Here is a 13333-nt window from a genome sequence, read left to right as displayed (position 1 = left end):
GAACAAATATTTCTGAGTACTTATCATGAAAATGGTAGACACTATTCATTTGTTTCCTGTTTGACCCCTACAGGCATCTGAAAAAAATATCTTTATTTATGAGGTTAAATTCTGAGCTAGGAAAAAAAAAGATAGAATAGTAAGAAAAGGATACCTGATTCTAAAGCACAAAACATATTGAGATGAAAGGCCCAGCAGAAATACCAATACTATCTGAACAAAGCCATCATAAAGTTCAGAGAGCAGCGCAGTCTCAGTGAGAAAATTCAAGGTCACCACTAGGCCATTAATATGAATACTTACAAATGTGTTTTCATTTTTAAATTAACTATGGGTGTGGGAGTGCACATAAGCACATGGAGGTCAAAGACAACTTCTGGGAGTCAGTTCTGTTTGCACCATGTGGGTCCTGGGGACTGAACTCAGCTTTCAGGCTTGGTGATAAGCACTGTCCCACTGAGACAGCCAGCCCTGTGGATCTCCAAATGCGGTTTCTTCTTCTTCTTCTTCTTCTTCTTCTTCTTCTTCTTCTTCTTCTTCTTCTTCTTCTTCTTCTTCTTCTTCTTCCTCCTCCTCTCCTCCTCCTCCTCCTCCTCCTCCTCCCCTCCTCTTCCTCCTCCCCCCCTCCTCCCCTCCTTCTCCTCCTCCTCCTCCTCCTCCTCCTCCTTCTTCTTCTTCTTCTTTTTTGGCTTTTCGAGACAGGGTTTCTCTGTGTACCCTGGCTGTCGTGGAACTCGTTTTGTAGACCAGGCTGGCTTCAAACTCACAGAGATCCACCTGCCTCTGCCTCCCAAGTGCTGGGATTAAAGGCGTTTGCCACCGCTGCCCAGCTCCAAATGTGTTTTCTAAGGCAAACTCTCCGTGTAGTTCAGTGAGATCTATCCCACTACTTTGAGGCAAATAATGACCATTTTTATAGTTTTCTTTGAATTAAGAATCTTTTTTGGCAAGGCATGATGGCACACACCTTTAATCCCAGCACTTGGGAGGCAGAGGCAGGCGGATTTCTATGGGTTTGAGGCCAGCCTGGTCTACATAGCAATTTCCAGGTCAGCCAGAGCTACACAGAGAAACCCTGTCTCAGGGGAAAAAAAATCTTTGCAACATGTACACACACAGAAAGAAACTTCTCCAAACATTACCTCTTCCCCTTTTGATCTTGATAGATTCCCTGAAGAATCTCCAAGAGATGGCTTACTGACAGAATGTTCTGATGAGCTGTGGGAACAGAAGTTCAATAAAGTTCACTCTGAAATTCAACACAGAAACTAGGTTAACTTAACCTTTCAATCTTTATTTTTTATTTATGTATTTATTTATTTTAAGCAAATGATCTTCAGTGACACTATTCAAAGCTACTATATGGGGACATCAGGGGCTCTGGGTTTGGTGATACCAAGGAAGGTTGTAGGGAGAAGGTGAGATGTCATTCTGGAAACACCATAAAGTGAAGGGTCAAGAACCTCTCCTCTGCTTGCCCCACAGTCCTTCTGCAATGCTTAATTCTACCCCAAGCACAAGTCTAGAGATTGCTCTTTAGGAAAACTATCTAGCCTTGGAGAAAAAATAAGAAAATGAAAAATAACCAAAACTGACAGTTATCCCTTCCTAGAACAGTATTTCCAATTAATCCTTGTTTTGTAAGGCCAAAGACAGATGAATCATGCAGTTCTTTTCTAAGAAGCTGAAGGAAACCCTCAGGAATTACAGACAGAGGCTTCCATCAAAGAAGTCCTCCTCATGAAAGTTAAGAGACTGAAGCAGCTGAGCAAAGAGAAATGCTTCAAAGTACAAAGCCCCAAGACTAAAATCATAATTACACTCTTTACAGACAAGAGGGCTTTATCTCTGAAAAAAAAAAATGCAGTACTTCTTTAAAGTAAATTTTTAGAGAATGAGAATTCTGGTTAAACATCACAGCAGGGAAAAACATCAATAGAAAATGGAGATGAGGAAATTACTAAGCACCTTTCCTAACTTCCTAAATCTTAAGTTCCTAGTAAGGCCCAGGGGGATTCAACAGAATGAAATTAGAGAACATCTGGGAAGAAAAGGACCTAAAAATCCAGAGTGGAGAAAGCAACAGGCCTTACACAAAGGATCAAGAGTGAAAAGGACATCGGACTCCTTCCTAGGAGCATTGAAGCTGGAAGGTCATGTCACAGGCTCAGAAATGGTTACCATCTCGAATTCTACACCAACACTTTCAAATACCGTAAACATGAGCAGATACGCACGGTCAGAGAAATTTTACCTCTAACATATATCCCTTTTCAAAGAACTCTATGAGATCCTTCAAACAGGGGATCCAACACAGGAAGATAAGGAGGAAAGTCCCAGGATTCTCTAGACCTGTTCTTTTAAATAATGACTTAAAGCCAGTAAATACAAGCAAGAATGATCCTGGAGCTATGTCCCAGAGAGAAAAGAGACAACAAATTATTGGGTGCTTTTTACCCTAATGAAAGGGTTTTGTCTCTTACATTTATTTATGGTGTGTGCACGAGTGTGTGCAATGCTTTGTGCATGTGTGCATGCATGGGTGTGTGCATGCTTCATGAATGTGGAGGTCATTCTGTCTTCTCAGATCTCAGATCCTCTGAATAAAGCATAACTTTAAGATTTATGGAGGCAGAGCCAGGCGGATCTCTGTGAGTTCGAGGCCAGCCTGGACTACCAAGTGAGTTCCAGGAAAGGCGCAAAGCTACACAGAGAAACCCTGTCTCGAAAAACCAAAAAAAAAAAAAAAAGATTTAATTCCTGTCTCAACCCATGGACAGCCTGGGATCCAATAGCCCAGTTACAAAAGGAGAATATGACATTAATTACAAGGCTAATTTCTACAAGTACTCAAGTGTCAAAAGGAAGTTATACATTTCTAAATTAACCTACCTGAGAAGTGTTTTATGGTAATGCAAGAAAATGCCCCTTGACTATTCTCATTGCATAAATTAACACTTGTTTACTAGTGATAGGAAGATAAAAATGCTCTAATTGGTGAAAACATAAATATGCAAAGTCTTTAGCTGCTATAATTTTCTTCACAGTTGCCAAAATTGCCTTTCTATAATCACGCTAACATGCTGTAAAAACACCCTCTTGTACCCCAAAAGTCTGTGAGATTATCTGTTTAAAAAATGTCAAAGACAACGGGTAAAAATCAAGATAAAACCTAAAACTATAGACTCTCTCAGTAACATAGTTTATAAAAAACAGAACCGTCTTGGTGCTGTCGAGGAAGCAAAAGGAGAACAGAGGAGAAAGGAGACTATAGAGAGATTCAAAGACAAAGAAGGCAGATCAGAGAGAAATCAGGAGCTAGGATGCGCTCAGCTTTGGGGGTGGAGGAGCTCCAGAGAAGCTCAAGCTTATGTTCCTAACACTACAGTAGAAGTTAATATTTCAGGTTTCACAGTCAAGCACTTACTTCTGGCTTCCACAAGGTGATTCTTCAAGAAACGGGATGTGATTTGTTGATCCCGGATGACGAGGAGTGCTTGTGTGAATATTTGAAGTATCGTGTATTAACCTCTGGCTGGCATCTTGGGGTGGTGTACTAAAACTAGTCACAGAAGAACTACTTGATCCATTGGTTTTGCTCCCAGTGCACTGCTGGTTGAGCACTGGCACCTCATTACCAAGACTATCCATTCCAATGTTTAGTTCACCAAGCTTCTGAATAGACCTATAAGAATAACAACACAAATAGTTTAAAATAAAAATGTAGTATAAAATAGTCCTAATATATCCAAGGCTAAAAGCTTGAAAAGACAAACACATGCACATATATAATCTAGGGGAAATTTTATTTTAAATATGATCTCCATCAATTTAAGACATAACCAAGATACTAAAAAAGATAATCCAATGCCTTTAATTCCAGCACTCAGGAGGCAGAGGCAGGAGGATCTCTGAGTTCGAGGCCAGCCTGGTCTACAGAGTGAGTTTCAGGACAGCCAGTTACATAGAGAAAACAGGTCTTGAAAAACCAAAAAAAAAAAAAAAAAAAAAAAAGATGATCCACATTTTCCCACAGCATCACATTGTAAAGCAGACAAGCCTGGTGGCGGAATGTGTGCTCGGCACATGTGACACCTTGGATTTAAAAATAGAAAACAGCTTCTCTTCCAAATATTTTCAATAATAATATTACAGTACCAAATTTTCCTCTAACAAAATAAGCTATTTTCATTTCATTTATCCTAGTAATATCCTGTCAACAACGACATGAAAGATTAGAGCAGATCACAAATGTCTAGTGGTGCCTCTATCATTCGGATCTGCATTCATTCCCTCATCCTGTAACTAACATCTGCCAGACTCTGACGGGGCACTGGAGAGATAAAATGGGCGCCAAACAATGAGGCCTCAGCACTACTCTCTCCAACAATCTTCCCATCTGCATAGCCTGACTCCTTTGGGGCACAGGCTTATGAAAGGTACGAAGAGGAAGGTACCAGGCTCTCTCAGATCTAGGAAGCCTTGGTGGCATATATGTGTAATCCCATCACAAGGGATGTTAATGTAGGAAGATAAGGTCAGCCTGACCTACATAGTGACAACCTCAAAAAAGCTTAGGTCTAGAACTGACCCAGGATCACCCTTTCAGCCAAGAGTCACTATGAGAAAAGACTAGCACAGTAGGTATGATTATTGATTATATTATATTATTACATATTATATGATTATAGGTGTGGTAGTTCACTGTGCTTTCTCATTTCCCTTTACTAACCATGTATGTGTGTTTGGTTTTTGAAGGAGTCTTCTATTAAAGGCAGGCATATACATACAAATGTCTATAATCATCCCAATACTTGTAACACTAGGCTAACCTGAATTACACAGAGAGACATCATCAACTCAAAAAACAAAACAAAAATATAATAATAACAAAAATCAGAAAAAATTCAATATTTATTAAATATTTATTAGGTATAAATTTAATTAGTCAGAATTTCCCAGACTATGTTTTTGTGAAACATTAATCCTGTGATATGCTCCCTTCAAAAAGGACCTAAGTAAATATGGACATTAAGTGTAAAGAGACTTCAAAATGCTTACATTAGTCTGCCTGTCACTTTGGGGGCTTTCTTTCTTTCTTTCTTTCTTTTTGAGTCAGGGTCTCATTTTATAGTCCAGTCTCTTTAAAGTAGAGTAGAATGAAGGCAGGACAGAATATGCCTATGATAAGTGTCAAATCAGTGATGCCAATTATAATACTGATCAAACAATCAAGAGTAAAAAATTATGGGGCAGCACTATTAGGAGAATGACAAAAAATTGATGTAGAAGTCATCTGCAAAAACATAGGGTAAGCACACACAATTATAGACTTGACTCTCCTATGGACTTAAAAATTAATCAATTAATGTGGGGGAGTGCATGTGCCACAGCTTGCTTGTAGAGGTCAGAGGACAACTTGTAAGAGCTGGTTCTCTCTTCACACCATGTGGATCTTGGGGACTGAAGATATGGCAGTGGGGACTTTGGCCCTTCTGGGCCATCTCACTGGTCCTATGTCCTATAGAATTCTCATACTCAGACTTAAATGTAATATTAAGCTCCAATTACCAAAGAAATTGAAAACAATTGTTGAACAACAAATACACTCTACCCAGATTCCAGTCGTTGGAAGACAGACAACAGACTGCTGTTCATTTAATGCTAGCCTCGTCTACATGGCAAGATCTAGGTCAGCCAGGGTTACAGGCTAGACCCTGTCTCAAAAAACTAAAACCACAAAAAAAGCAAACACTAACAACAAAACATAAATCTACTCCAAACTGAAACTACACTACTTTATTTCTATTTTTTTATTGTGTTTGAAGGATGAACACTCTTGAATAGTCTCTTTTTTTTTTTTTTTTTTTTCCCCCCGAGACAGGGTTTCTCTGTGTAGCTTTTCGCCTTTCCTGGAACTCGCTTTGGAGACCAGGCTGGCCTCAAATTTACAGAGATCTGCCTGGCTCTGCCTCCCGAGTGCTGGGATTAAAGGAGTGCGCCACCACCGCCTGGCGAATAGTCTATTTCTAAAGCAGCACATCTCAATCACTATTGAGGATCACAAACTCTTTTTGGTACTTTATCTTCTTATTCATTGCAAAGTATCTTCTCTGGAAAGTCAAATAGCAACTATGAAGAAGATATCCTAAACCACAAGTGTCAATTCATCAGATTAGGAAAATTCTGACAAGCAATAGTGTGATCCAAGATGGTAAGAAAACACCCCCAGGGCTAGAGAGTTGGCTGAGTAGTTAAGAGAACTGACTGTTCTTCCAGAGGACCCAGGTTCAATTCCCGGCATCCATATAACAACTCAACTATCTAAACTCCAGGTCTAAGGGATCCTATGCCCTCTTCTGACCTGCCTGTTCACCAGGCATGCATGTAGTACATATACATGTGCATGTAGCAAAACATTCATACACATAAAATAAAATAAAAATAAATGTTTAAAAAACAAACACACAAATAAGAAAGTACTCCCCAATGTGAATATTCAGAGTCCTACTTAGATTGTTAGATCATCATCATAAACATTTCCTGTGTGAAGATTTGATGATAGAATCGGTTTCAGGGTCAAATGCTGTATACACCACTCAGAGGGTCAAGCACATCTTACTTCTAATACCAATAAACATGAAGAACTGAGAGTCATCACTGTAGCTGCCTAACCATAATTATGATAGCTAAAGCACATTTCCTACATGCCAGAACTGGTCTAAGTACATATGCAGATGTATTAGGTATATACATGCAATCCTCCAACAACCTCTGCTCATCTAAATATAAATATTTTGGTTTCTTGATTTTTTTTTTTTTTTTTTTTTTGGTTTTTCGAGACAGGGTTTCTCTGTGTAGCTTTGCGCCTTTCCTGGAACTCACTTGGTAGTCCAGGCTGGCCTCCAACTCACAGAGATCCGCCTGGCTCTGCCTCCCGAGTGCTGGGATTAAAGGCGTGCGCCACCACCACCCGGCTGGTTTCTTGATTTTTAAAAACTCACATATGCATACATATTCAATCACTAAAGACAATATAGTTAATAGTTTAAGAAGAAATTTTAAGAAGGAATCATTTTTATATACTGAATCCAAAAGAATCTGCAGATTGCTTTTTTTTTTTTTTTTTTTTTTTTCAGATAGTCTCATTTTGTTGGCCAGGCTGTTCCAACCTTAACTCAAATGAGTATCCCATCTTGGCCTCTCAAACAGCTAGAACTATAAATACATGTCACAATGCCTGGCTGAATCTGAAGGTTTAAAACTAATAACTAACAATTACAACCACAGTATAGTGCTCACAGCATGCCAGGTACTGCTCTAAGCACATAAACAGATTAACTCATTCACTCTGGGCAACTGGGGAAAGTGGACGAGCAGACAGAAACTACTAAGTATGTTTATGGAGAGATGGCTCAGCAGTTAAGAGCACTGACTGCTCTTCCAGAGGGTCTGGGTTCAATTCCCAGCACCCACATGGTAGCTCACAACTATCTCTAGCTCCATTTCCAGGGATCTGATGACTTCCTCTGGCCTCTATGAGCACCAGGCATACACAGAGACAAAACACTAGTACACATAAAACTTTACAGTTTAAAAACAAAAGAAACAAAGTAACTTCTATATCCTCATCTACCTTGGGTAAAATGGGATTCACCTAGCCTACAAGCTCCTAGCCCATGGGCTAAACCACCACACTGCAGCTGTAGTTACTTGGGGAAGACAAAACTAGATTTAACTGAAAGACATTATGTAATTCTATATTACATGAAACATTTTTAAAATCTTGAAAATTTCAAACTACATATAAAGTGGCAGTTACTGCATGTTTTTTAAAGACTTATTTTATGGGTTTGTCTGCATGTACACATGTGCACCACGTGTGTATTTGGTGTCCACACAGGCCAGAAGAGAGTTAAAGTTGGTGGGGAGCCTTCTGAGTCACCATGTGGGTGCTGGGAACTGAAGCTGGGTCTTCTGTAAGCAGCAGCATGTGCTCTTCATTGTGAGCCATCTCTGCAGCCCCAGCAGTTCCTGTAGGCTTTAAATGGCTCTGAATGAATCTCTTATTTAGAGTGAGACCTATCAACAGACCTATTAAGGAATTGTTCGGTGAGATTCTGCTGCTGCTCAGGACCGTCCTCTTGGTTCACACCTCCTTCCAGTAACATCTGCTGGTATATCTGCCGTTGTTGCTCCTTCTGTTCTAAATGCTGCTGATAGCGTAATCTCTGCCTATAATATTCTTGAAACTGTTCAGTGGAATCTCGAAGCTTAAAAATATTAGAAAAACAATACATATGAACAGATCGTTACTGAATTATGTTTTTACAGTATCACCTATAAATGCTGAAAAAGAATTACAACTACAACAATTTAAAAATTACATTGCTCTGGCCGGATGGTGCTGGCCGGATGGTGGTGGCACACACCTTTAATCCTAGCACTCAGGAGACAGAGGCAGAGGCAGGTGGATCTCTGTGAGTTCGAGGCCAGCCTGGGCTACTGAGTGAGTTCCAGGAAAGGTGCAAAGCTACACAGAGAAACCCTGTCTCCAAAAAAAAAAATTACATTTCTCTTTGAAAAATAACACAGCATCTGTGTCTTAACAGTCACAGATTATCGGCTCCTTCACTTTGTAACAACCGATTGAAATGACTGATTACTGTGTGTTCCTGACCAACCCAAAGTAAACACGCAAACTGATGGTTATAATAGGCACACAGTCAGAGAATATGCATGTAGATAATGATAAATTCGGTATTACTTAAATTAAATGTCTGAAAATTGTATTACTATTAGTAAAAATATTATTAACCTTATCAAACATATTTAATACTAAGCATGCAATAGGTTTCTAGAGACAAAAACATGTACTTGCCTAAAAATTAGGTTCCAAATGTTCTTTCATGAGTAAAAACTGGTTTTAAATTCAGCAATCTCAATATTTCCCATTCACCCTCCTAAACAATTGGGTAGGGGCTGGAGGGATGGGCAAATGGTTAAAGATGCCCACCACCCAAGCCTGACACTTGAGTTCTGGAGAGAACTCACTCCCACAAAATTCTCCTCTGACTTATACACATGCACCGTGGCACAGGCATGCACACACACACACACACACACACACACACACACACACACACACACACCAATAATTAAAAAAAATTTTTTAAAGAAAAAGAAAAACCACACTTAATACCTCTTCTAAGTGGAATAGTACATAAATCTATATTCTATGTCATAATACAATTTCCTATCAGAAACACATAAAAATGGAACCTTAGATTTAGATAAAAGTATTACTCTATATTATACATTTTAAATCTTATTCATTAAATACAATAAATAAAATAGAGAATATATGCCTTTAAAATGAAAAGTAGCCACATGTAATCTAAATTCAATTATTTGAGTCATGAAATATGTGGCATTTTAGATTTTTAATAAATTCCTCTACCTATGAAATACATAACAACTAAACATACTATATTCTTTGGGGAGAAGCCAGAAAATGAGCCGATAATCAGAATATCTAAAATCTTTGTACTACTCCCAAATACAAAAGTCTTTTACATTTTATAGAGGAAATCCTATTAGCTCTTACAGATTGAGTAACTGTAAGACACATTACATTCGGCAAATATTACCTCGTTTTTCTCTTGTTTAGTCTGTACTGGATTCTGTGCTCCGTTGGCAGGCTCTTTTTCAAAACCAGAACCCTGGCACATGGGCTCACTGTTGACAGGCTGCTGGGCCTCAACCGGTGTATCACTTCTTTAAGAGAATAGAAAAAGCAGAGACGGGGTGAAAAAAGCATTTTAGAGGAACTTTTCTTGCATTAAAAAGAGTATTAAGGATTTAGTGTTTATATATCTTTATATATAAAAATAGGTGTCTTTCTTTTGTTAACTACATAAAATGTTTTCAAAATGTAGAACATGCTTAGAGAGGAGGTGTTTGTTTTTGAGACAGGGTCTTGCTGAGTGGTCTCATACCTCTGAGCTCAAGAGATCCTCAGTTTCCCACATACCACAGCTGCAGGTGTGTACTGTCATGGTCCTCAGCTCTCATTATACCACAGCTGCAGGTGTGTACTGTCATGGTCCTCAGCTCTCACATTCCACAGCTGCAGGCATGTACTGTCATGGTTCTCAGCTCTCACATACCACAGCTGCAGGTGTGTACTGTCATGGTCCTCAGCTCTCACATACCACAGCTGCAGGTGTGTACTGTCATGGTCCTCAGCTCTCATTATACCACAGCTGCAGGTGTGTACTGTCATGGTCCTCAGCTCTCATTATACCACAGCTGCAGGTGTGTACTGTCATGGTCCTCAGCTCTCACATTCCACAGCTGCAGGTGTGTACTGTCATGGTCCTCAGCTCTCATTATACCACAGCTGCAGGTGTGTACTGTCATGGTCCTCAGCTCTCACATACCACAGCTGCAGGTGTGTACTGTCATAGTCCTCAGCTCTCACATACCACAGCTGCAGGTGTGTACTGTCATGGTCCTCAGCTCTCATTATACCACAGCTGCAGGTGTGTACTGTCATGGTCCTCAGCTCTCATTATACCACAGCTGCAGGTGTGTACTGTCATGGTCCTCAGCTCTCACATTCCACAGCTGCAGGTGTGTACTGTCATGGTCCTTAGCTCTCACATTCCACAGCTGCAGGTGTGTACTGTCATGGTCCTCAGCTCTCACATTCCACAGCTGCAGGTGTGTACTGTCATGGTCCTCAGCTCTCATTATACCACAGCTGCAGGTGTGTACTGTCATGGTCCTCAGCTCTCACATACCACAGCTGCAGGTGTGTACTGTCATGGTCCTCAGCTCTCACATTCCACAGCTGCAGGTGTGTACTGTCATGATCCTCAGCTCTCACATTCCACAGATGCAGGTGTGTACTGTCATGGTCCTCAGCTCTCACATTCCACAGCTGCAGGTGTGTACTGTCATGATCCTCAGCTCTCACATTCCACAGCTGCAGGTGTGTACTGTCATGCCCAGACAGAACAAACATTTACATGGGAAGCAGGGTCTCTAACCTAATATCAGTAGTATGTGTTTTCAGGAACTCATTTTCATTCTTCATGTCCCAGATTCATCTACAAACTAGATAGGCTGGAGGATTTCATACCTATATTCTCTTCATAAAATATGAATTGTGATTTTGTTACTCAAATACTGTTTTTCCTTCTCACATGTTTCTTTAGAGTTTTAAGACTTTAGAGTTTTTGTTTGTTTGTTTGTTTGGATTTTTTTTTTTTTTTGCTTTTTTTTTCTGTGACAGGGTTTCTCTATGTAACAGCCCTAGCTGTCCTGGAACTCGATCTGTAGACCAGGCTGGCCTCGAACTCACAGAGATTCATCTGCCCTGCCTCCCGAGTGCTGGGATTGAAGGTGTGCACTACCACCGCCCTGCTAAGACTTCAGATTTTATTAAGAGATTTTCTTTATTTACACTGAACATAAAAGCAAAACAGACCTTTCCACTTTAAAAAATTACTTGATTCTTCTTTCCTTTTTTTCTTTTTCTTTTTGGTTTTTCAAGACAGGGTTTCTCTGCATAACAGCCCTAGCTGTCCTGACTAGCTCTGTAGATCGGTCTGGCCTCAAACTCACAGAGATCCGAGTGCTGGGATTAAAGGCAAGTGCTACCACTGCCGGGCTATTTAAGATTCTTTCTTTTTTTTTTTACTTATTTTTTGAGACAGGGTTTCTCTATACAGCCCTGGCTGTCCTGGAACTTGCTGCGTAGATCAGGCTGGCCTCAAACTCATAGAGATCCGCCTGCCTCTGCCTCCTAAGTGCTGGGATTAAAGGCGTGCGCCACCACCGCCTGGCTTCTTTCCACTTTTTTAATAAATGATCTTTTTAATGGCATCATTTGAGGATTTTATTTCAGGTTGTTCCTAATATTCTTTTAAAACACTAACAATTTCTGCTTTTCATAAATATCAAAAGTGTTAATAGTGACCCAGGTGTGGTGATGCACACCTCTAATCCCAGCACTTAGGAGGCAGAGGCAGGTTGGTCTCTTTGAGTTTGAAGCCAGCCTGCTCTACACAGTGAGTTCCAGGCCAGCCAAAGCTACATACCTTGTCTCAAAAAAGAAAAAGAAGGGGGGGGGGGGGAGTGAGAGAGAGAGGAGAGAGAGGAGAGAGAGAGAGAGAGAGAGAGAGAGAGAGAGAGAGAGAGAGAGAGAGAGAGAGAGAGAGAGAGAGAGAGAGAAAAATATCAGGCACACACACAGATTTACCGATTGCTAGAAAACACCATGGAAACAACTATGGAGGTTAAATGACCTTTCACTTTAAAGAACTGAATTATACAGTACTGACCTCTCTAGGCAGAGTATATAAGGATATGTCAAAACACAGTTGTAAGGATCAGGAAGGCAACACTGGACAGCCACTGTTGTAAAGGCACCTTTACTTAGGAGCTTGTCCTGACTACCTAAGCGAGTGTGCATGTGGAAAAGAGTTCATTACCAGACTTCTATAAATTACTAACAACTATGACAAGTGCCTACACACAGAGAACTATAGCTAAAAAAACAAATACAAACAAACCAACAAAAAGCACAGTATCAGCACAAAACCAGACACAGACCAACATTTATAACAGAGGACCCAGAAATAAACCCATACATGTTGGAGAATAGATGGCCTTTTTACCAAATGGCACAGGGGAAACTGGATTTCCACATGTAGATGAATGAAACCAAATCCATGTATCTCATCCTGCACAAAGATCAATTCAAAGTGGATCAAAGCCCTTACAATCTGAAACCTCTCAAGGAAAACGAATAGGCAAAGCATCACAATGTACACAGAAGCAAAGACTTTCTGAAAGGACTCTAATCACACAGAAAAGAATCCTAAGAAGTAGAAAAAGGAGATTATTAGGAAAAAGAACTTAAAAGGTGTCTGCAGAGCATACAGATGGGAAAAAGTTCTGCCAACTATACATTAAACAAGGAAATAATATCTAGAATATAGAAGGGGCTGCAAAATTAAACACTAAAGAGAAAACCTCATCAAATCAATAAATGAGCTAATGACTAAACAGATAATTCTCAAAACAAGAAATACAAATAACAAGTAGTATACAAAGTGTTCAATGTTCTCAGTCATCAGGGAAATGAAAATTAAAGCTGCTTTGAGTTTCCACCTCACTTGCAGTTAGAACGGCTATCATCAAAAAAACAAATAATGACAAAGCTGGCATGGATATGGAAAAAGAACCCACAATTCATTGTTGGTGAGAACGTGAACTTGGGCAGCCGCTGTGGGAATCAAGATGGACATTTCTCAAAAACCTG

At 39.9% G+C, this 13333-nt stretch overlaps 1 protein-coding gene across 7 annotated transcripts in view; it reads right to left on the bottom strand.

Annotated features, from left to right (window-relative positions):
• The window catches only part of Wdr47 (WD repeat domain 47), a 61438-nt gene that overhangs the window by 22444 nt on the left and 25661 nt on the right, over positions 1–13333 (bottom strand). For 5 of the 7 annotated variants that reach the window (XM_052730484.1, XM_052730487.1, XM_052730485.1 and 2 more), the window contains 4 exons: positions 9651–9777; positions 8095–8273; positions 3428–3685; positions 1143–1218 (listed from right to left, as the gene is read on the bottom strand). In XM_052730484.1, the coding sequence (XP_052586444.1) occupies positions 1143–1218; positions 3428–3685; positions 8095–8273; positions 9651–9777 (640 nt within the window). The remainder of the gene's footprint in view (positions 1–1142; positions 1219–3427; positions 3686–8094; positions 8274–9650; positions 9778–13333) is intronic. The other 2 variants (XM_052730486.1, XM_052730488.1) reach the window with 1 other exon arrangement.

Source organism: Peromyscus californicus, unplaced genomic scaffold, assembly GCF_007827085.1.
Source record: "Peromyscus californicus insignis strain IS unplaced genomic scaffold, ASM782708v3 Scaffold_9__1_contigs__length_137607984, whole genome shotgun sequence".
Lineage (NCBI taxonomy): Eukaryota > Metazoa > Chordata > Mammalia > Rodentia > Cricetidae > Peromyscus > Peromyscus californicus.
This window is presented reverse-complemented; position numbering and strand designations above follow the sequence as displayed.